The sequence below is a fragment of the Sander lucioperca genome, chromosome 11 (assembly GCF_008315115.2).
Source record: "Sander lucioperca isolate FBNREF2018 chromosome 11, SLUC_FBN_1.2, whole genome shotgun sequence".
In the NCBI taxonomy this organism is placed as follows: domain Eukaryota; kingdom Metazoa; phylum Chordata; class Actinopteri; order Perciformes; family Percidae; genus Sander; species Sander lucioperca.
Window position 1 is genome coordinate 20,214,116 of NC_050183.1, and position 22,729 is coordinate 20,236,844.

The 22,729-nt window shown below is 40.7% G+C and overlaps 1 protein-coding gene across 3 annotated transcripts in view; it reads right to left on the reverse strand.

The window, feature by feature from the left end:
* The window catches only part of LOC116039153 (contactin-associated protein-like 4), a 113,101-nt gene that overhangs the window by 63,619 nt on the left and 26,753 nt on the right, over positions 1–22,729 (reverse strand). For all 3 annotated transcript variants that reach the window (XR_004102270.2, XM_031283954.2, XM_031283953.2), the window contains exons 3-5: positions 8,245–8,438; positions 4,106–4,253; positions 1,716–1,919 (exon numbers count right to left, since the gene is read on the reverse strand). Coding sequence is in view for 2 of the 3 variants with exons in the window: in XM_031283954.2 (XP_031139814.1) it covers positions 1,716–1,919; positions 4,106–4,253; positions 8,245–8,438 (546 nt within the window). In the remaining variant the exon portion in view is untranslated. The remainder of the gene's footprint in view (positions 1–1,715; positions 1,920–4,105; positions 4,254–8,244; positions 8,439–22,729) is intronic.

A 22,729-nucleotide genomic window follows, 5' to 3' on the forward strand; every position in this document is an offset into this window, starting at 1 on the left:
ACACTGTACTGAGCTAATCAGCACAAGCAGAAAGAAGCATAATTCCCCTGTCTTTCCTCAAAATTGGATCAGTGGTATCTTAGGAACCACATCTGACAAGCACGCAAGCAATCCAGCAGATGGACGGAGACAGACTTGAAGCTCCCTCCATTTCATTGTGGGTACAAAAATGTGCAAGATATTAAATTCTTTATATAGAGACGGGGTGGATGCTCTGGAGCCTGAGCGAGTGAATACAGTAATTACACTGTATGGTTTAGGCGTTTAGCTGACATTTACTCAGAGCAATGAATGAACAGATAGATAAAGCTGCAGAGTTTGCCGGAAAAGTTGTCCAACTTCGAAAAAACTAAATTGAAATATCCAAAGTTTCAGCCACCTTACACTTTTTATGGCTTTATGCTGTTAGGCTTTTTATGCTGTTGGTTTTTAAAATACAATCTTTTTCAAGGAGATTGCAGTAAGTATGTATGTATATCAATTAATCAATTTGCCAAATGAAATCATATAAAATAAAATTCCAGTGAAATGTAATCCTGTCAGATTTTTAAATTTATACATTAAAAACGGTAATAATAATAATAATAATAATAATACTAATACTAATAATACTACTACTAATAATAATAATAATAATAATAAATATAAATATATGTTTATGTATGTATGATGGCCGAAAAGAAGGAAGTCTTAGGCAGTGTCCTTATTTAGGATCCTAGTAGCCTGACGGTAGAAGCTCTTCCCGAGCCTCTCCGTAGTGGCTTGGTGTATCCGGTACTTTCTACCCGACCTCAACAGGGAGAAAAGGCTGTTACTCGGGTGGTTTGGATCTTTAATGATTCTGTTGGCCTTTTTCTTGCAGCGCGTGGTGTAAATATCCTTTAGGCAGTGTAGGGCACCGCCTATGTTGTGGTTTGTTTGACTGAACATACAAAAGGTGGTGCCCTACCCTGCCTAAATACTTTAATAATTCATATTATTATGTGTACTGAGTGTATTATGCATACTTATACTTATATTATAGTACACACATCATGACTGCAGGAGTTGCACTACTTGATTTTTGGATTTATTTTGCAAAATCTTTTGCAAAATCTTTTGCATTACAATATATATATATATATATATATATATATATATATTAGGGCTGTCAAACGATTAAAATTTCTATAGTTAATCGCTATTAATCGCATGTTTTATCACATGATTAAAATTCTATTATTTTGCATTTCAGAACTGTTTTTAAGTACTTATTAACAATGGAAAGCAATTCTTAGCAGTGTATCTTGATTGGGAATCAAATGAATGCAAAGAAAATGATTTTATGAGCTTGATTTTAAGATTTGTATTTGTTTATTATATATTTAATCTAGTCACACATTTGAATCTAGAGTCAATATTAGGGTTGGGTATTGTTTGGTTTGGATACCGGTGCTAAAGCAGTACTTTTAAAACGGTACCGGTGCCTTAACGGTGCCTGAACCGATACTTTTTAAGAAAGTTAAAAAAAAGAAGGGTACTAAACAGTTGGCCACATTAAAGAATGGCTTGTTTATTGCTAAGGCCATATCATCGAAATGAAATGCATCGCGATTAACGCGTTAATGCTGACAGCCCTAATATATATATATAACTTTTGTAATGCAATCTCTTTAATTTTCTTTGTTTTCTTGCCTCTTAACCCATCTCTGTGCTGCTGTAAAATGTAGTGATACCTTGTTGGTGATAGAGTAGCAGCCGTCCCTTCTCCAACACCAGAGTGAGGCTGTGATCTCTCTGTCCCTCTGCATGGAGCAGCGTCCCAGAATTCTTCAGGGTTTTAAACTTCAGAGAGACGACCTCCATCGCCGTCCAGCTCGGCCTCACACTCCACCTGTAGACCAGGCTGCTGTTGCCGTCGAAGTTGGCCACGTCAGAAGCTACAAATTTAAAAAGAGGAGGTGGAAGAGCTTCATTATACAAACAACAGAGATACACTTCTTCAATAACAGTAATAATTGAGATTTCACCACAATATTCATTTAAAATTTCACAGCTGGAGCTTTCACCTCTTAACACACAGTTTTCCCCTTTTTCACATTAAAGCTCAATTGCGTAATTTGTTTATAGTAATGAATGTCCGTTACATTAAAGCCATTGCCAAATTAGTTAACACAAAGCTATCTCTATATTTCTTACTATGGCTATGTTCAGAAAATTGTGTTGTCCACTGAGATAATTACCTCCTCTGAAAAGTCCATAATGTTTTTATAATCCTCCGTGTCCTCCTTGGCTACTAGCAACTGGTGGAGGAGGGGTGGGATGTGGGGGTGGGGGGGTGCGCAATCGTTGTCATTACTTAGAATTCCTCATGGGGGCGACAGAAACTACGCACTATAGCTTTAAATAGCTTTAGGATATGACAAATGTATTTCAACACTATCTGAAAGTATCACATCTATTATGTGTTAGCACGTCCCAACTGTTCATTGAAGCATGTTACTGTATGTTTGCGGTCAAATATTCAAACACAAATTTTGGGGAAAACTCAGCCTGACATTTCGGTATCTTTGGAATCTCTATGAGAATTTAAAATCAAGTTCTGTGAGTTTGAACAATGTTTGACTGAAGAGTATGACATTGTTTTGACCAAGATGTGGGGTTTTAGAGGTTACTGTGAAAAACCTCAAGTCCTGTACCTTGAAGACAAGCACACCTATAGAATATGTATTTGTTCACTTCTTATCAAAGAAATATTATTGCAAACAACACAACAGGAACGATCTTGACATTGAATTTAGGATGTTTTTTTGTTGCAGTGACCTCAAATGCTGGAATCGCTTGTATTTTACAGCGGAGGAATTTGTCATGTATTGTTTCAATTCTCACTGAACACCATATGAGACAATGTGGTCACTGTAAACCTCACAAACAACAGCCTATATTTTTGAGTGCATGGCTGTATATTTATTGTTTGAAGGTATTGATTTCCTAAAGACCAGTGAGATTAATTAAATGTTACTCTTGTGAAAGCAGAATGTGTGTGAATCTGGTAGATAAAAATAAATGTGTTACCAGTGTCAGTGTTTCCTCAGAGCTCCAATTAAAAACCGATGTTATGTTTAAAGTGTAAAAAGTAACCCCTGCAGCATTGTGTGTCATCTAATGTGACTAAAAAATCATGCACACTGTCAACCAATTTCAGCTTACTCAGACTGTCATCTGGTGAAATTCAATTTTGTTGCATTTTACTTGATAAAGATTTGCGGTCGGATTCTTTGGTTTCTTTACAGTCAAAGGTTTTTGGTCCTAAGCATCTCCCGATAAGACTATATTTCCAACAAACCGTCAGCAACGACTGTGCTTGCTGTTCTTTTCTGTACTCAAAATCTGTTTCTGATAACTACAGCCAATACACATTCTCATAATAAGATGTGACAAGTCAAAACAGTTAAGTATAAATAGAAGAACTTGAGCCTGTTTGAACCATAAAGCAATCACTCCTTTGTGCTATAAACCAATCAACTAAATTTCCTGCCAAAACCAACCCATAATTAAAGGGGACATATTGTGAAAAACTCACTTTTTCAGTGCTTGTGCACATACATTTGGGTATCTAGAGTGTCTACCAACCCACAAACTGTGAAATAAGACGACCCAGTCAGTTTTGTGTGGCCCGCCATGATCAGAAAACATGGAATTCATCAAGCCATTCAGATTTGGCTACCCTTCCTATGTCACATGTAGGCTCATTAGAATATACCGCCTCAAATCTGAGTAGCTCCACCCACGGATTAAGAACTACCTTTGCAAAGGTGCACCATATTTTTCTCGCAAGCCAATCAGAGCAGACTGGGCTTTTCGGCTGGAGACAGGCGCTAAAACGGAATGTTTCAGACAGAGGGTGATTACAGGTATATTCAGACAGACAGTATGAGAAAAAGATTGTGTTTTTTTTAACTAAAGCTTGTAAACATGTTCTAGTAGATCTAGGAGAATCCTAGTAAATCAAATAAACCCAAGTAGTACAAAATTACAATTTAAAAAAAAACAAGATACATAACTTAGTAAAGTATTACCAAGAGCTTCAACTGACAAACAAGTCAAATACAGAGCTCAAACTTACTATATCGACATCCATATGTCTCCAGTCTGAGTCCAATCCTCCCAGTGGGGTTCCAGTCCAGAGGAATCAGGCGGAGGAAGCGAGCTATCACCGGCTGCTCAAGTTTGTACTGGACCACAGTGTCTGCATTACTGTTACCAGGAAAAGCCTGAAACAACAGAACATGTTTGTTTGCCTGGTTTTTACATCCAACCATCCATGTTTTACTGGTTGATGCAGCAGGGATGATCTGAGGGTAAACCATTTGTAGTAATTAGTTACTTGAGTACCTTAGTAGACAGGAACAGAGGATCTTTTTTTGTACTTTGACGTTCATAATCAAGCTGCTAGCTAAGGGAATGTACTCTCGTTTGAAGTTTTGCGGCCGTCCTAGAGGCTTAAAGCTACAATCTTCCAAATTTCTTTTGAAAACTACGATATGTAGATACGTTTGTGATGAATCTTTAAATGAAAAATTCACTAGTTCTTGTGTAGAAAAACTCTCCCCAACCTTTCTGCATTTTCAAGTTGCATTAAGTCTCCATACCAAGCATCTCTTAAAATTTCCCAATCAGCTGCCTGTAGGAATCCAAAGGGATTCTCTGCTTGACAGGCGAACAGCACACACAGAGCGACACATGCAGTAACATTGGTAAAGGGAAAAGAAACAAGCTGCATTTGTGGTTATGTGTGTATGTGCTCTGCTAGTGTCTGACCTCCCTACTTCACAGTGAGTGTCTGCTGAATTTGTACTGATGTGGCTACGTGAGTGAAATTGGCTTCCCTGGTGCTGCATAATTGTGATCTCAGCGCCGTCTTCAGTGCTTTGAAGGGCTGAGCCGGCTGGGCAGCGGTGCGCTAAGCCCAACAAACGGCTCCATTTCCTGCTGAGGAGGCTGAGGAGAGCGGCATCTCATATACTTGCCCAAGCATGTTTTGAAATACGAGTATCCTCTGACAAGACCTCAGTCAAGGAGAGAGAGAAGTGTAGAGCATGAGACGAAGAGGAGGAGGAGGAGGGAGGGCAGGAGAAAGATTCAAAGAACAGGTGCAGAAGAAGTACTCGGGTTCTTTACTAAAGTGAAAGCAGCATTACTGCACTGTAAAGTACTCCAATACAAGTATAAGTCCTGCAACAAAAATGTTCCTCAAGTAAAAGTACATTCAGTCAGTCAGACAACTCATGTTTGAAATGTATAGTATAACAGCAGAACATTGTGTTTGGCGGCCAGACTCCGACCTCATCACTCCCCGCAGTTTGGGTTTACATGAGATATTGGGGAGTGATGATAAAGCTTTCCCTTGGCCGGAGCCTGCAGGGGGATGGTGGTGGGGCTGAAAGCAGGTAGTGATACAGGTGCAGGGCAGCAGCAACAGCAGCATTGACAAGGCAGAGATGGGGAAATTGTGCAGGTTATATAGACCGCCAAATTGACGGGGGTGTGTTTGGTAAATGATACAGGGAGTGAGGCATGTCACGTGTGTGTACAGCAGTGCAGCTCGAGTTGTCTGTCTAAACTAGCTCGCATGCGTCGCCTCATTACTTGAGTAAATGTACGTTACTTTCCACCACTGGAAACATGTGACAAGGGGCCCCAGCAAACATAAGCCATATGTATTTAACAATGCGTTGTTGCGCAAATTAAACCAATGTTTTACATGTAAAATCTCCATCTCAAAAGTAACTACTGACTGGCAAATAAAGTAATACAAATTTGCCTTGTAGTGGATTAGTATAAAGTAGCAGCAATTTGTTATTACTTAGTAGAAATACCTTGAAATTGCACTTAAGTACAGTACTTGTAAATGTACTCATTTCTTTTCCACCCCTGGAGAGCAAAGGGGGAAAGACTGAGCATCAAAGCTGATGTCAGGGAGAAGCTGCAACTGAAACAGCTGTTTTTGCAGTCAAATCTCCTCCTTAACCGACACACTAAGCTGGCTTGACTAATACATGGAGCTTTAAAAACACTCCGGGAGCTGATCTGGGTTTATCACCTTTCATGCTGAGTGTCAAACTAACAGGTTTTTAAGCTGCAAAAAGTCATACCCTGTTCTCTCTCTTTTTAGTGATGACTCCCAGGCTTCAGAGAGTTTTTATCCTTCACTGTGAGATAATCCTATCCTGTCAAATCGGAATCTAAAGCTGTTCTCTGGGCTGCTACTGTAACAAGAAGGGTGAACTGTCTTCCATAAAGGAGAGAGGAGATGCTTGACTGCCTCTGAATCATATCTAATGCTGTTCAATCAACGGTGGCCTGCATGACACAGTTTGCTTGGTGGAGATCAGTCATTTTGCAGTCTAGTATTCTCTCATCTGACTAAGACATGGAAAGGGCACTAGGTTAAAGAATGCTATAAAAAGCTAGAAAATAAGGATTTTGAGTGTGAAAACATATGTGGGGAACATATACAGATGGGAAAGCAGAGGAAAGTGCCATGGCTGTGATTTCTCCCCAGTCTGCAGGGAGGATTTTTATACATGAGCTCGAGTATCAGCTGCACTACAGAATATTTAAGTCACCATATGTATGTCTCAGTCCTCCAGTCACATTTACATTTTAGACACTGAGCTGACACACTTCGTGAGCTTAGAATTATAAGTGTCATGATGTCATCATGGCAGCCCGTGCTTCTTTTTTGTTCTGTGTGTTTTTGTTTGTTTTCTCTCATGTCCCTCCCTCCTGTGCCAATTACTGTGAGCTGTGGGCGCGGCTTAGCTGGCAGGTGGCACCAGGTGAAGCTCATTCCCTAATCAACCTCCTGCTGTATTTAAGGCTGGCTCTGTGATCCACTCGTCGCCAGATCGTACTGTCTACCAGTGTGGTATAGTTGCACTCCTGGCTTCTTGTGTTATTTGTTTTCCTGGTGTTTTAGCTTGTGTAGCTAAAGTATTATCTGTGTTTCTCTCTTGTTGCAGCCTGCCTTGCTTGCTCCTACTCCTGCCTGCCTGCTTGCTCACCCTGCCTGCGCCTCTCTCTCTCTGTAAGGATTGGACTCAAACTCAATTGTTTGTTTGTCTGGAGGAGGCCTTAGCACATGGTCAACGCCACCACTTCACTGGGTACGCTCTGGAGAGCGCACTGCACCCACCACTCACCACTGGATTCCCTCGACACAACCCTCCTTTTTGCCACCAGCACAATTATTGTATATATTTCACTCAAACACTTAATCTTGATTATTGTGTTTTCCGTCTGCTTTTGGGTTCCACCTCCTGTGCCGTTCCTTAACAATAAGGTTCTATCTCCGTTTAGGGTAGTTCTGAGATATTGAGCATCAAAGTTTTTACATCCCAGCTGGCAAAACTGTTATGTAGTATTTTATTTTATTAATAACTAACAAAATATTTTTTTTTACAAAAATAACACCACACAGGCATTAATAAACACCTAATGGATCAGATTATGTCAAAAACTCAATTTCGACCAAAAGTGGAGATAGAACCTTATAATTCTAAGCTCACGACTTATCAAAACTGGCTCACAATGAACTGGCAAGTGTTCCATCAGCGTTTTGCTTGGAGATGATAATGGACACCTTCACCTCTGCAGGAATCAAAGCTGTGACTGTTGTACGCCAGGCAGTCTTTCTAACAACAGCACCAGTCTCCCTCCTCGTCAGCAGAGGTTCAACTGTTTGACAGCAGCTCCATGCAGTCAACAGAGCCCTGCCCAGGTTCCTTTCATTGTTCCATCCATTATTAATAAAGAGTGAAAGACTCCTGGTGAGAAGGCTTGCTGCTGCAGGCACTAACAGTCCCCACACATCATGTAAATTATGTGTATGATAGTGAGGCCAAATATATTTTAACTTCAATGAACCTGAGTTTTGAGCTGCACTACCTCCAAAGCTGTCTTCATATAGCTGTTCAAATACATCTGCTGTCCGAAGCAATATCATTATTTTTACGAGCTGATGTGTTTAGCCCTACTGACCTACAGTATAAGCTTTAATAAACCACGTTCTTTCAACATGTGCCTTTATTTGCATTTCTACCTGGATTATGTTCACTGCCAATGTTTTTTCTAGTATAGTAAAATAGAGTAATCTTGGCAAATACAGTATGCCCTCCTCATTATGGTAATAACAAAAGTAATCCGAGTGACATTACGTTTCTTTCAAAACATATTTGCTGGTGATTATTGCAGAAGAGTTACCCCTAAGCTGTCTTCCTGCCGGTGTTGTCTCCAGTTGTGTCCTGTGTCACTGAACATCAAGAGGTAAGCCGTCAGCCAATCAGAGCTGCCGTAGCGTCCCTGCGTAGCAACAGCAGTGATCTGGGTCCGCCTCCCCAGATCCACCTCCAACCACTGGTATCTGTCTGACACGAGAGGGGACCAACCTCCAGCTCCTGCACATGGGACAATTACAAAGAGTTTGTTAATGACAAGAGGAAGTGTGTGTGTGTGTGTGTGTGTGTGTGTGTGTGTGTGTGTGTGCTTGTTTAACTATATTTGTGGGGTCCAAAAACTGGGAGTCCAGTATACTTGTGGGGTCCCAACAGCTTTGTGGGGCCAAAATGCTGGACCCCACAAGTTTAAAGGGCTATTTGAGGGTTAAGACTTGGTTTTAGGATTAGGGTTATAATTAGGTTATGGTTAGGCTGAGGGTAAGGGTTAAGGTTAGGCATTTAGTTGTGATGGTTAAGGTTAGGGTAAGGGGCTAGGGAATGCATTATGTCAATGACGGGTCTCCACAAAGATAGTGCCACAAGCCTGTGTGTGTGTGTGTGTGTGTGTGTGTGTGTGTGTGTGTGTGTGTGTGTGTGTTTGATGGAGAAAAGGGTAGAAGAGGTGACAGATGAGAGAGCAAAGATCGAGAATAGAAGAAGTAGGAGTGAAATGTGATTCATTACTTTTTAATCTACTTGAAATTAATCTTTAAAAGTGTGAATTCATAGTCTGGAGCAGATGCTCTGTGCTACGATTTTAAAGCTGACCAATAATAAATCTCACAGTTTGGCTATAATTACAAACTGTTTACATGTTTGCGTAATGTCCATAGATAAGTGCTGAAGAGTTTACAGGAATGCTAAAGAGAAGGGTTAATGTACTGGGAAGGAATATTGGTTAATGCGCCGCTTCTAAAGTTATTAGTAGTCAGCACGTTCAGAGGAAACCCTGCTTTTAAGTTGAAATGTTGCAAAAAACGTTTATCCCATTTCTGGCTTGGCTTTAAGTCCACTTACACTCTGACAGACCTGCAATATATCAAACACTTTCTCTGGTTTCATGATGATGAATAATAAATCCTCCTAATCAGCGACATTAGGTGGTATATATTTGAGTCACAAACATTTAGAAGGAAATGGATTAGACTGAGCAGCACCAGGATGGTATTTAAAGCAATTTAATGACTCTCCACAACTTAAGTGTCAACATGTGTCCTGCCATTTAATGCATTTGCTCTGGTCTTATGGGACTACCAAAGGGTAGTGGAATATGCTGAGAAATCATTCATTCACACGTCCACGCTGATATGACCTAAATCACTACAGCATTTGTCTTTTCAACAGTGATTTACAGTGCTGACGTCCCTCCTTTATTTTCAAGGGTAACATGTTCCCTTTTTTGTCCTGGCAACAGCTGCTGCAGCAGCTGGAGAGAACATCCAGGGATGTATGCATTAACTCACATTGTTTTCATATTTTAGTCTAAAAAAAGTTAGTCCCATCAGAACTGTAGAACCCTGTAGGATGCCTGTCACCGCATTAGCAAACTCTTATGGAAAATAAGCCACTCAAATTATGAAAATAATTAGATTTTAACATTTTGACTGCAGTGTAGCATTTATTTTCAGTTTATTATGATCATTATAAACACACTGTTCAATGTGATTTAACACTAATAGTAGGCAAAGTAGGAAACTGGAATGATTTCAATTATACCAAAAGACAGTAAATCCTCATTGGAATGCAGGACATTATACAGTGGCTACATCAATACTGTGTCATGTTTCAACACATTTTCTTTTAAAGGGAGTGGTTTGTGTCATGAAATAAGGGAGAAGGTACATTTGTGTTTATGCAGTGAAAAGTATTTTAAAATCTGATTTCCACCCTAATATTTGATCTTTTCACTCACCTTTAGACACAAACTAAACAATGACAAATTCCTGGATAAAAAAAACACACAATAAGCTCCAGTTTGATATTATCTTTCTTGTGTCCGGTTAATGTCCTAAGCTCAAATTTCAAATTTAATATTTTGGCACAGTCATCCAAGTAAAATGAATGTGGACAGCATTTAAAAACAGATGGCTCAGCAAGAAACATTGCAAATAAAGAAATGGCTTGATTTGAAAAAAGAAAGGTCTCGGTTCTGAATGAACTTCACTAAGTAGTCCAGTTCCAATTGGTTCCAAATAGGAAACAAACAACCCTTGTGATCCTGTGGATGTGTTGTTATTCAGAAAAGTTGAACCTGTTGTAGAAAGTCAGAGGGAGGGAAGAAAAGAAAGCTGTGTGATTTGTGGCATTTTTAGAGAAAGAGAGAGAGAGCAGAGGAAGGTAGGGAGACAGAGTTGTGCCTTAAAACAGTAGCTAACCTTTGCAGAGACATTGCCAGAATCCATCCAGCTGCAATTTCATTTCTACTTTGGATGCTGCTGGCATCCTTTATTCAAAGTGTGTGTGTGTGTGTGTGTGTGTGTGTGTGTGTGTGTGTGTGTGTGTGTGTGTGTGTGTGTGTGTGTGTGTGTGTGTGTGTGTTAGTGAGTGATAGAGAGGGAGGGAGAGAGAGAAGCAAGAGCTATGGGAACCTGATTATGAAGAAACATTGGAGGTGATGGAAAAGGCTGCTACAAGATAACAACACTTTGAATACTGAGAAATGTGTGTGTGTGTGTGTGTGTGTGTGTGTGTGTGTGTGTGTGTGTGTGTGTGTGTGTGTGTGTGTGTGTGTGTGTGTGTGTGTGTGTGTGTGGGTGTGCCCGCACACATATTTAAAAAGAAAAAGTGCTGAGTCAGGGCAAAGCATATATCCATGGCGCCCAAACAGCAGATGGAGGGATTTTTCCCCTACAGAGCGCACGCACACACACACACACACACACACACACACAATAAAATGCCAGCCTAAAGAACGCTTGAGATTGCCAAGCTAATGTCATGCTGACAGGAGACCGACACAAATCAATATACGACAACACTTCAGACACACAGCCTGAAGTGGATACATTCCCTCATCTTATCACTGGACACATTCCCTCATCTCATCACATCTATTATAAAGCTACTTTATTCTGAAATAGCAAATTATCATAACACAACCCACCGTGAACCCCATTAGGATTGTTCCACATAATATGCTATGAAAGTGGTGTAGGAACAGTTGGTAATGGCAGTCAGTTTGAAATAGAGTGAAATATCTCAATGACTTTTCACGGCAGATATTTTTATTTATTGTAGTATTGTAGTTGTAGCAAGGCTCTGTACCATTTTTCTCACTTGCTCACTGGACTTTTTTTTACAGGGACGCCCCTGTAAAAAAAAGTCCAGAGAGCAAGTGTTCACAATACCAACACCCAGGCACTCTACAACCTAAATAGAACATAGAGCTGCAACAATTAATAGTTGGGAATCGAGCAGTGTGTTAAAACACTATCTTTTAAACAAAGAGCTCAGAGCATGTGACCTCTGAGACAAAGGAAACCACATGTCCTACATGCGGCCTGTGAGCGCCTTTTTCAAACAAAGAGAATGAGGCCTCCAGGCCAACTCTAAAGCCTAAAAGTCACACCTCCATGAGAAAAGATGGCCAGAGGTCTAAAAAACAACATAGCTGTAGTTCACACCTACATGTCACCTTCAAGAACTCTGATTCCATTTTGGCTGGGGATATAAATATCAAGTGACCCACTTCTCATTGTCACCCACTGCACGCGAAAGCTGCTAAAGGGTGCTCTCCTAAGTGCTTTTCGATTGCAACCTCGTTGCGGAATGAAGGCATGTTGTCAAATGTTTGTACGAGAATAAATAGTATAATTTCGCTGGTCAAGTGTTATCTTTGATCACGATACTTTTTGAAGATTTTTGTGTTGAAACTGTGATTGTTACACTGCGGACAAGTTAGTTACTGTACAAGCGAGGTAATAAACCTTCCATTTGTCACTCAAACCATGGCACTGCGACACAAGATCGTTACATCGTAGCCCTGTGTTAGACGAAAGGTTTGGTTATTATCGCTGCAAGAAGTCAGCTGTTAGCTCACCAGAGGCAGAGAAATAAACACTCCCCTTGTTAGACAAATTCTCAGACCCCTGCCGTAACTTCACTTTAGGTCAGAGCCCTGAGTGAACGAGGAGAGTGGTTATTATCACTTCCACGAGGATCTAGATTTCAAGTGTTTGTTCTTCTTCTCAATCGTGTTTCCCTCCTGTTTCTTTCTCTCCCTTACGTGAGAGCGTAACAGAGCTTCACAACTGCCATTATGGCACCATAATAATGCTCCGTGGTGTGTTCCCTTTTGTCTGTAACACGTGTTGAAATCTTGTGGTGTTCCACACCATTTCTGCGCTAGGAGTAGCCATTTTGTGCCTTTGTACTAAAACTACAAATAGCCTCAAATCACGCGGTCCCCCGACCGCCATCTTGGATCTTGCGTGGTTATCCCGACCACGTGACCCCGCTACTCCTACCTCTTTTCCCTCCTCCTGTCCTACATACACACACGCACACACACACCCAAGCTTGCTTGCTGCTTTGTTTTGCTAGAATTGTAACAAGTCGACAGAGTTTGATGATTGAAGAATTATTGATTGGCGAATTTAAGTTAAATAAATCCTATTGGACTTTAACAAGACGTTGTTGTGTGGTTATTTGTTATACAGGTCAGTGCTCGATTTTCACCCTTCTTTGTTCCTTATCAAGATATGAGATAAATGAATCAAAATCTGTGGCAGTTTTACGGAATCGCAAAAGAATCCGTGATGGGCCCACGGAAGAATTCCGTGAAATGAACACGGCCCCTTAAGTTAAGGAAAAGGTCGTGGGTGGGCTTACGTTTCCAACAACGGGACGGTTGGGTTTAGGAAAAGAAGAAAGTAACGGTTGGGTTTAGGAAAAGAAGAAAGTAACGGTTGGGTTTAGGAAACGTGACACGCAGGACACAATCCCCGGTCTCCTAGGTGAAAGTCCTGTGTTGTTTGACCCATCCACCACCCCAACCAACCTCCCTCTGCGGATTTTGGGGCTTTCATACTACTCGCTACCGTAATCCTAATGCTACATCATCTTCTCATTGACTTTACATTGGCATTGTTTTCTGTGGTGGCCACACGGAATTTTCACACATTCCGTGCCACCATCACGTAATGCGGTGTTAACAGTTTGCGATCATTTCACGGAATTCTGTGAGACCAGGCTGTTGGGGAAGGAAACAGATTATATTTATATACAGTTTTATATTAACATGATTTCTTTTGGTGTATTACAGCAAAGTATTACACTACTATCTACCTAAACACTTTTGGTGGCAACACAATTACAATATATTGTCAACACCACCAATAAACATTGCAAATGCAACATGATTTGATCTTTTTATTTCTAAACCTTTAAAGTGCTCATATTATGCTTTTTGGCTTCTTCCCTTTCCTTTATTGTGTTATATATCTTTTTTGTGCACGTTATAGGTTTACAAAGTGTGAAAGCCCAAAGTCCACCCCAAAGGGACTTACCATCTCCAACAGAAAACACTGTTCACAAACTGCTCCAAACAGCTCTATTGTAGTCCAGCCTTTACTTCTGTGACAAACGTGCGTCACTTTGTAACACACATTATAATGCTCGCCTAGCTGCTAGCATGGCACGCCTTCATACTCTGCAACTGACTGGGTAGTAGTCCTTACTTAGGTACTGCGCATGTGTGACTCCCAACAAAGATGGAATAGAAGTGAGATGTCTCACTCTGTAGCTAAAACAGAGAGCTCAACACACAGGGTGAAAAGAGGAGCTGCAGCAATGTGCAGACAAAAATATGGTATTTTTTGAAAATTAAACCATATAAACCTATTCTGGTACAACCTCTTAATACAATTATGAACCTGAAAATGAGCATAATATGAGCACTTTAAAATAAAACCCAAATAATGAATAGGAAATAGATGTGGGATGAATTAGCTGTGTCTGAGGTCATATTGTGTTTTTTTTTCCTCCAGCAAGTGTTGCTGCCTGCTTATTAGGGCAGCAGCTAAAGGCCAAAGCTAATAAGTGCTGCAGCAACAGACATGAACACTGACAGCACAACAAGAGAGAGCAGACACACTGACCTTTACTCATTACGGCTGGATTGGAGAGGAAAGAAGTGAAGAACACAGACAAGAGAAAGAGGGATGGGGAGAGAGATAGAGATAGATAGAGAGACAGACAGAGAGAGAGAGAGAGAGAGAGAGAGAGAGAGATAAACTGACATCTACATGATTGGAGAGGAGGAAATAAAAAGAGAGGGAGAGAGAAAAAAAGTGATAGGTACATACCTCATCAGGGACTGGAGAAGAAAATAGAAAGAGCCAAAAATGAGTGCTGTGTGGAGAAAATTATTCATCTATCATGTTAGTCACGCATCACTTGTTTGATCACCAAAACAATAGTGTCTGTCATGCATGCCTGTCAGTTCTCATCCAGTAAATCTGCTGGTTTTCTCTACATCACTGTCTGTACTGTAATGACACCAATGCTTTTTTCCTCCATTCGGGAAGGTAATTGAGGTTAATAACAGGTCAGGAACATTGCATTGCCGCTCTGCTGGACAGTCAAATTAGCATCTTACCTCAAGGAATTAACCAGTCAAGAGGCCTTGACTTTTAGGGACAACCACATCAGAAGACCAAGCGACCAAACAACCTCTAGAGCAGCAGTGGTTGGAGGTTAGAGAAGTGGGCGCCGGAAGGTCATCAATCGAGAGGAAAAGTGTGTGTGAATAATGCTCCTTTGCACACTTAGGATTAAACATTTAAGTTTCCATGAACAAGACACTCAATCACAAACCATGAAGAACTGTTCACTGTCAAACAGTACACAGCAGTGCTACAAGCAGGTAGATCACTTTAGCTCCATGCAAACACTTTAGCATGTCTGGTAAAAACAGGCATCCCCGTCCCCCAGAAAGACCAACTTACTACTAGATTGTTTGGTCAAATACATTTTGTAGGAAACGTAATTACTGCCCGGATATTATAAAGGCAACCAGCCACGTAGCCAATCCTTAAAAACAATAATAGGAGATAATTGTATTTAAACGATATTGTTGGAATTAAGGGATCGATTGATGAATTAGTTCATTTAACTTTTGTAAGAGGCTGCTGCACCTTCTTATGCAAGATGCAAGAATGTGATATTCTTGAGAAACCAATTTACAGTATGCATGCAATGCATTTGTGATTTAGCCTGTAATACCACAGCATTACAGTTATACTCAGTTACATGTTTGTGCAAAAGACTTTCATAGTACCTTGTAACATTTATTCTACAAACCCTGTTTTCTTGTTTTACAAAAGGAACCCAAAAACATTCCCTCATTTTAAATGCTGTGCAAAAATAAGCTTTTTATTGTCTCTAAATAAAAAAAGTCTGAAACTGGAAAGGAAAGTGTAAACAAGTGAGCCCTATCGATAAAAAAGATAAAGCATTTTTCTGATTTGAATAATTGGCCTATTGTTGAAGCAAAAGGTCTTTCTAACCACGAGTGTGACCTTATTTTCCGAGGATGTGTATGTGCTGGTCGATGGGAGACTGTGCAGCTTAAAGGTCCCATATTGTAAAAAGTAAGATTTCTATGTCTTTTTTTATTTTAAAGCAGATTGAGCTGCTATATAAATACTGTAAGTATCAGAAAACTCAATCCACAGAGAAATGCACACAGACCGTATTTGGAAACTGTGCCTTTAAACGAGCCGTCAGGACTTCCGTATGGTCGTGATGTCACAACTATACTATGTATGGGTCGAACGTTACAGTCATTCCCCAGCTGCAATGAGGGTGCAGAGACTCCGAGAGCGCAGATGCAAAAGACTCAGAAATGCTGACCAATCAGACCAGACGTAAGGGGAGCTTAAAGAGACAGGCGCTAAAACAGAGCGTTTCAGACAGAGAGTACGAGAAAGTGTTTTTTGAACATTAAAACATGTAAACATGTTCATCCAAAATACAATATGAAACTGAAAATGAACATAATATGGGACCTAAAAATCAATACAAGTTTGATTAGTACATGGTTGCTCAAGAGAAATAGATTTTAAAATAAACCTAGCTAAATTGCAGGCCAATGAAAACAAACAGTTTTTCTAATAAAAAGGTCAATCCTGCACTAATCTGCTGATGATACCTGGATAGTTTTGATGTCCATGTTTTCATTAACTTAAGTGATCCAACAAGTCCAAAACAGTTCGCACAAAAAGAGTGCTTTTCTCCACATAAGTAAATATGTGTCATTGCTGCAAATCAAACATGGACTTATTTGGGCTAGAATGAAAGCATCAAAGGCAATGTTATTTTGGATGCTTCCTCCTGGCACTGTGTTAGGATATAAGCCAAGGATGTGTGGTGTCAAGGCTGGATTATGACTTTTTTATTGGTGGCAGGGGTGGGAGATGGAACAGAAACTCAGAGATAACAAGTTCAGATCCCACAGCAGCCAGTTTGTGCCCATCAGAGCCTGCATGTGTTACAAGTGTCCTTGATGTACTCTGGATAAGAGCAACATCTCAGTGCCTAGCACCATTTTAAATCAAAATAAGAATCTGCATTCGTGGAACCAACTGGGAAACCTCCATGTGCCACTGGGATTATCTTAAATGTGGAGCAGATCTTAGTCAAGAACTTTGTATCGATCCACATTTCACTCTACAATCTATGTTAAAGACAACAACAAAAAATCTGTGAAACTGGAAAATATTTTACCTTAAGCCCTTCAGCCCTTTTAACCCATGTATGTATAACACATGTATGATACTACTTAAATGTCAAATGATGGCATTTCTGGGTGGCCTAACCTCTCCTGATATGGTATACCTGGCTGAAATATAAAGTGAGTACAATCATCCAAGACAAAAGAGTGTAAAATACGAGCAAAAACACAGAGATCCATCAAGCTATTAGCTAGTTCCTGTAACACCACACCTTCAGCTAGTCCCTCCTGGTGTTAGACAGAGCTATCTCCACAAGGAGAATTAACTTCAGCCCTCGTCTCTCTTAAAAAGACAGTAAAAGAACATCCGGCACATTATTTCTATTCATTCTGTTCTAATTGCAGTCTCCTCCATATTAGTGTTGATTGGAAAACAGAGACTGAAACAGTGTTTGTCAGGGCAATGGCTTCACAAGTCGCAGCGGATGTGTGCGCCAAATAAAAGCAATGTTTGGTTAGAACTGATGTAGGCTACTGTTGTTCCATCCAGTAATGGGTGAAGGAAAGGGGAAAACACTTAGGACGACAGGAAGACAAAGAAAGGTGGGGCGAAAAAAAGATACAAGTCATTGCAGGAGGAAAAAAAATCCCCCAAAGTAAGTAAGTTTTAAAGGGAGGCGGTAAGACACAGACAGCCAAGCAGAGAGACAGACCAGGTCAAGATTTGTAAATGCATCTGTGTGGGCTTGGGGGGATTTAAGAAGGTTTTAAGCTGATTTGAGTTGGAGAGTCACAGTTGCTGCGGCTTTAAGGTTGAGCTTAAGGTGTTTTTCTGACAACATGGGAGATAATATGCTTCTATTTATAAAAAAAAAAAAAAAAAAATGACTGCACCAGAGCAAACAGCCATATTAACATTCTCAGAGATAGGAAGGAACAAAATAGGAACTAAGTCAGAAAAGGAGCGTTTTTTAACATTGCAGGCCACTGGAACATGTGTGTGAGGTAATTAAAAAACCTTCAAAACAGGTACAGCAATGAAACTAGTTTTAGGGGTCCTGCAACAATAAAATTAGGACTGGGGAGATATTGGTTTTGGGGAATTTAAACAAAATGTGCTAGGCACATGGAAAATGAAGTAACAGGATTACTAAGTAATGGGACTTAGACTAACAGGAATTTCATAAAGGAGAACATATCAATAAAGTTAGCAGGTTGCAGAGGCATCAAGAGTGTTTACGTGGCAAAGCTGATGGCAGTGTCATACAGAAACATCAACTCTATTATTATAGCTAAACAACAAAATTGGAAAATAGAGAACTTGCGTCTTCCAAAAGAACCATATGAACCTTTTAAAAAATGATTCATGCTTACTCGGAAAACAATATGAAAATGTAAAGCTAAAGTACAGTAGGTGTGGTGCCTTATTACATCTGCTTTTCTAGCAGTAAAATGGACAGTTGCATGAAAATGCATGAAACTGGCTCAAAGAATATATGACATAAATTGAGTGAGGGAGGTAGAAGCAATATAAAAAGCTGAGAGGCTTTTAGCTGCATTTTGTCTAGGAATCAGGCCATATTTACACATATAATTAGATTTATGGAGAGAGTGACTACCTCAGATTAAGAGGATTTGAGTGGAGGAGCTGTGTTATTTAACCAGATAAGGTGTTTAAGAGGAGCATTAAATGGGCACCTGGAGAGGCAGAGGTGGCGCATAAACATCACACTAAAATCGATACCTCATGCTATGGTTCCCTCCACATAGTTAATTTCAACCTACAGCCCCCTACTGGTTTTTAAATCCCTTTTTAAAATCTAAATTAGCTCCCAGAAAATAATTACTGGGGATTGATGAAGTGTTCCAAGCCTATTTTAGCGTAATTGCAGTGGTTCTAATATGCAATTATCAGTATGGCCCCCTGAAAAACCGAGCACACTTAGATGTTAAATACTGCCATTAACATTTGCCTATAAATGTTAAATGCTGTCATTAACATTTGGCTATAAGATGGAATGAAGTTAACTCAATGTTTTCTTGCCAGCCCACATGGCGCTGAGTTAAAATGACAATTACAGCAGACCACACCTCACAAGGAGTATAACAAGAAGGTGAAAATACAGGAAACAGTTATGAAAAGAAAGAGTGAAGGTAATAGTGGAAGGAGGGGAAAGGTTAGAGAAGGAAAGCAAAATGACAAAGTAAAAGGTTTTGGAGAGATGGGAACAGTTGAACAGCAAAATGGGGGGAAAAACTAGTTAAATATCCAACAACCTGCGTCTTTTAAAAGACAAATTCACATCCAGTCAATAGACTAAAAGGTCCATACTTGATGTCAGATTCATTGTTCAGCTACTCATCTCTGCATGCTAAACTTTGCACATAGGCATACAGCCAATTAGGACATGCCTTATCAACCCTGTGGGGAATGGTCTTCAACGCTTATTTTTCAACACAACAACACAGCCAAAGATTAGATTGCTGACTGACTCAGTTGGATTATTGAACATCAGGTGCATCACCGAGATTTCAAGTGTCTTGGCACAGAGCTAGCTGCCACTGGGACACATGACAAGGCAGAGTGTAAAGACTGATGGGCTTTGCAAAACAACTGCAGCACTATGAATTTTGCTTATTTTACATTGCTGTTACTGAAGACCAAAACTGAAGGCTTGCAGAAGCACTGATCAGCTTGTATAAAGAGCACTTGTTGCTAATCTGGCCCCAAGGCATTTGGTAGTGAGGTGGGGGGTGAACTGAATTGCCATGGTACACCTGTAGCTCCACATGAGAGCCAGCCTGCATAGTAGCTGCTATGATATGAATTAACCTATATGAACATCTGTGTCGTGTCTTATAATGTGTGTGGGCTGCGTGTTGGCCACAGTGAAACAGATAAATCACGCCGTGTTGTTGTGGACAGATTGATGGACAGATGTGACATTTTGTGTGTCCAGGAGACGTTCCTGGCTAAACAAGACCTGGAAGGACTAAATTCTATACATAGGGACTTTCATGGGGCAGGTGAATCAACAACTGACCTAAGTGCTAAAGTTGTCCGGGGGAGAATCCCAGGGGGGGTAGCCACAATGTGGAATAAAAAATATGACCAGTTGGTTAATGTTATAAGATTGGGAGTTGACTGGGCTATTGGGCTTGAGCTGTGTTGTAATGATAGGAAGATAATAATTTTGAATGTCTATATGCCATATGAGTGCATACAAAATGAGGACGAGTACCTCAGTAGATGGGCATTTATCATGTCTTTTATTCAGGACAATTCTTCTACCTGCATCTATGTTGTTGGTGATATGAATGCTCTTTATTTGGTAATCATTTTATGCAGTTTTGTTCAGACAGTGGATTGATTTTATCTAGTAAGGTACTATTGCCGAATGATAGCTATACTTATATCAGCGAGGCCTGGCACTATACTTCCTGGCTGGACCACTGCCTTTGTACAGTGGATGCCCATGACTCCATCGATATGATGAAGATTGATTATGAACTGGCTACTATGGACCATATACCCTTTCTAACTGTGTTTAACACAGGCAATTTACCAGTGTTGCTGCCTGTGGATAATGGTATTGATGTAGGGAAAATAAATTGGTCAAAATTGTCTAAGGAAGATCTTAATGAATATTTCAGTCATTCTGATGCTTTGTTGGGTAATATTAAGGATCCAAAAGATGCCTTATTGTGTCGGGATATGAACTGTAAGAATGTACAACACTGTAAGGATTTATGTTTCCTGTATGAGGCTATTGTGGAGTCTCTCGGTATCTCGAGCAGGCCTCTGTTTAAACATAGGACAAAAGTGCAATGCTAAGCCAGGTTGGAAAGATCATGTAGAAGAGCTCCATGCAGAGGCCCGAAATGCTTTTAAAAAATGGGCTGAGTCAGGCAAAAGCAGGCATCGCCCCTTGTTTGAAAATAAGAAATGCACTAATGCTAGATTTAAATATGCACTTCGTTATATTAAAAGAAATGAAAACACTATGAGGTCAGATTCACTGGCATGGAAGCTGCAAAAAAATAATGTTAATGACTTCTGGAAACAAATAAAAATTAAAGCTGCAAGCAGCGATGGACGGGCCCTCGCTCCTCTGCGCGCGTCGGGCTTACTGGCGGTCGCCGCTCCTTGCGACCGTGCATTTGCGCGGCACTCAGACACCTCAAATCGTCACCAATGAAAAGGGAACTCCCTGCTGCGTTCAATGATACCTCACACAAGACTCTACCTTAGATGGGTCAGCATTTATGAAATGGGGCGTGGCTTGAACATAGGGGGCGGGCCAAACCATCACCAATGAAGAAGGAACTCTCTGCTGAGTTCATTGATACCTCACACAATGGTCAACCTTAAATCGTTCAAATGTTATGAAAGGGGGCGTGGCTTAAGCATAGGGGGCTGGCCAAACCATCACCAATGAAGAAGCAACTCTCTGCTGAGTTCAATGACACCTCACACAAGACTCTACCTTAAACGGTTCAAATCTTATGAAAAGGGGCGTGGCCTGAGTAAGTGGGCGTGGTTCTATAATAGGGGCCGGCTCATTATCACATGTAGACCACACATTCTAAGTTTCATGTAAATCGGATGATGTTTGTCATATAAGGCGCATTTCCTGTTGCCAGAAGGGGGCGCTATGACCAAAAGTCAAATTTGGCCTGTAGGTGTCCTCAGGCCTGGACCCTTGTCAATCGTGAGAAACTTCAGGCAGATACGACAACGTACCGCTACGGCCACGCCCTATGATGAAAATTTTTTCTTTTAACAACTTTTCATCTTTAACTTCTTAAGATGGTACAGACCAAATTTGAAGTTGATCGGATGAAATCTCTAGGAGGAGTTTGTTAAAGTACGACATGTGGAAATGGCCAAAATCGCATTAATTTCGAACTTTCTATTCAAAATGGCGGACTTCCTGTTGGGTTTAGGATATGGCTCCAATGACGTTTTGTGTGCGGCTTGACTTGATACACATGTGTACCAAGTTTCGTGAGTCTACGTTAAACGCACTGCAGGGGCTCAATTTTTTTAACTTTGTAGGGGGCGCTAGCGAGCCATTTTTGCGCGCCTATTCCCAAAACCCTTAAAATACGTAAATTTTCAGCAGACTTGATGCGACCGCCAAATTTGGTGAGTTTCTGAATATGTTAAGCCCATCAAAAAGCCAATTCATTTGCCGGGAAAAAGAATAATAATTCCTTCAGTTTCAATAGGGCCTTCGCCGCTGTCGGCGCTCGGGCCCTAATAATTAAAGCTGCAAGCAGCGATGGACGGGCCCTCGCTCCTCTGCGCGTGACGGGGTTACCGGCGGTCGCCGCTCCTTGCGACCGTCATTTGCGCGGCACTCAGACACCGCAAATCGTCACCAATGAAAAGGGAACTCCCTGCTAAGTTCATTGATACATCACACAATGGTCAACCTTAAATCGTTCAAATGTTATGAAAGGGGGCGTGGCTTAAGCATAGGGGGCGGGCCTAATCATCACTAATGAAGAAGGAACTCTCTGCTGAGTTCATTGATACATCACACAATGGTCAACCTTAAATCGTTCAAATGTTATGAAAGGGGGCGTGGCTTAAGCATAGGGGGCGGGCCTAATCATCACTAATGAAGAAGGAACTCTCTGCTGAGTTCAATGACACCTCACACAAGACTCTACCTTAGATGGATCAGCATTCATGAAAGGGGGCGTGGCTTAAGCATAGGGGGCGGGCCACCATCACCAATGAAGAAGCAACTCTCTGCTGAGTTCAATGACACCTCACACAAGACTCTAC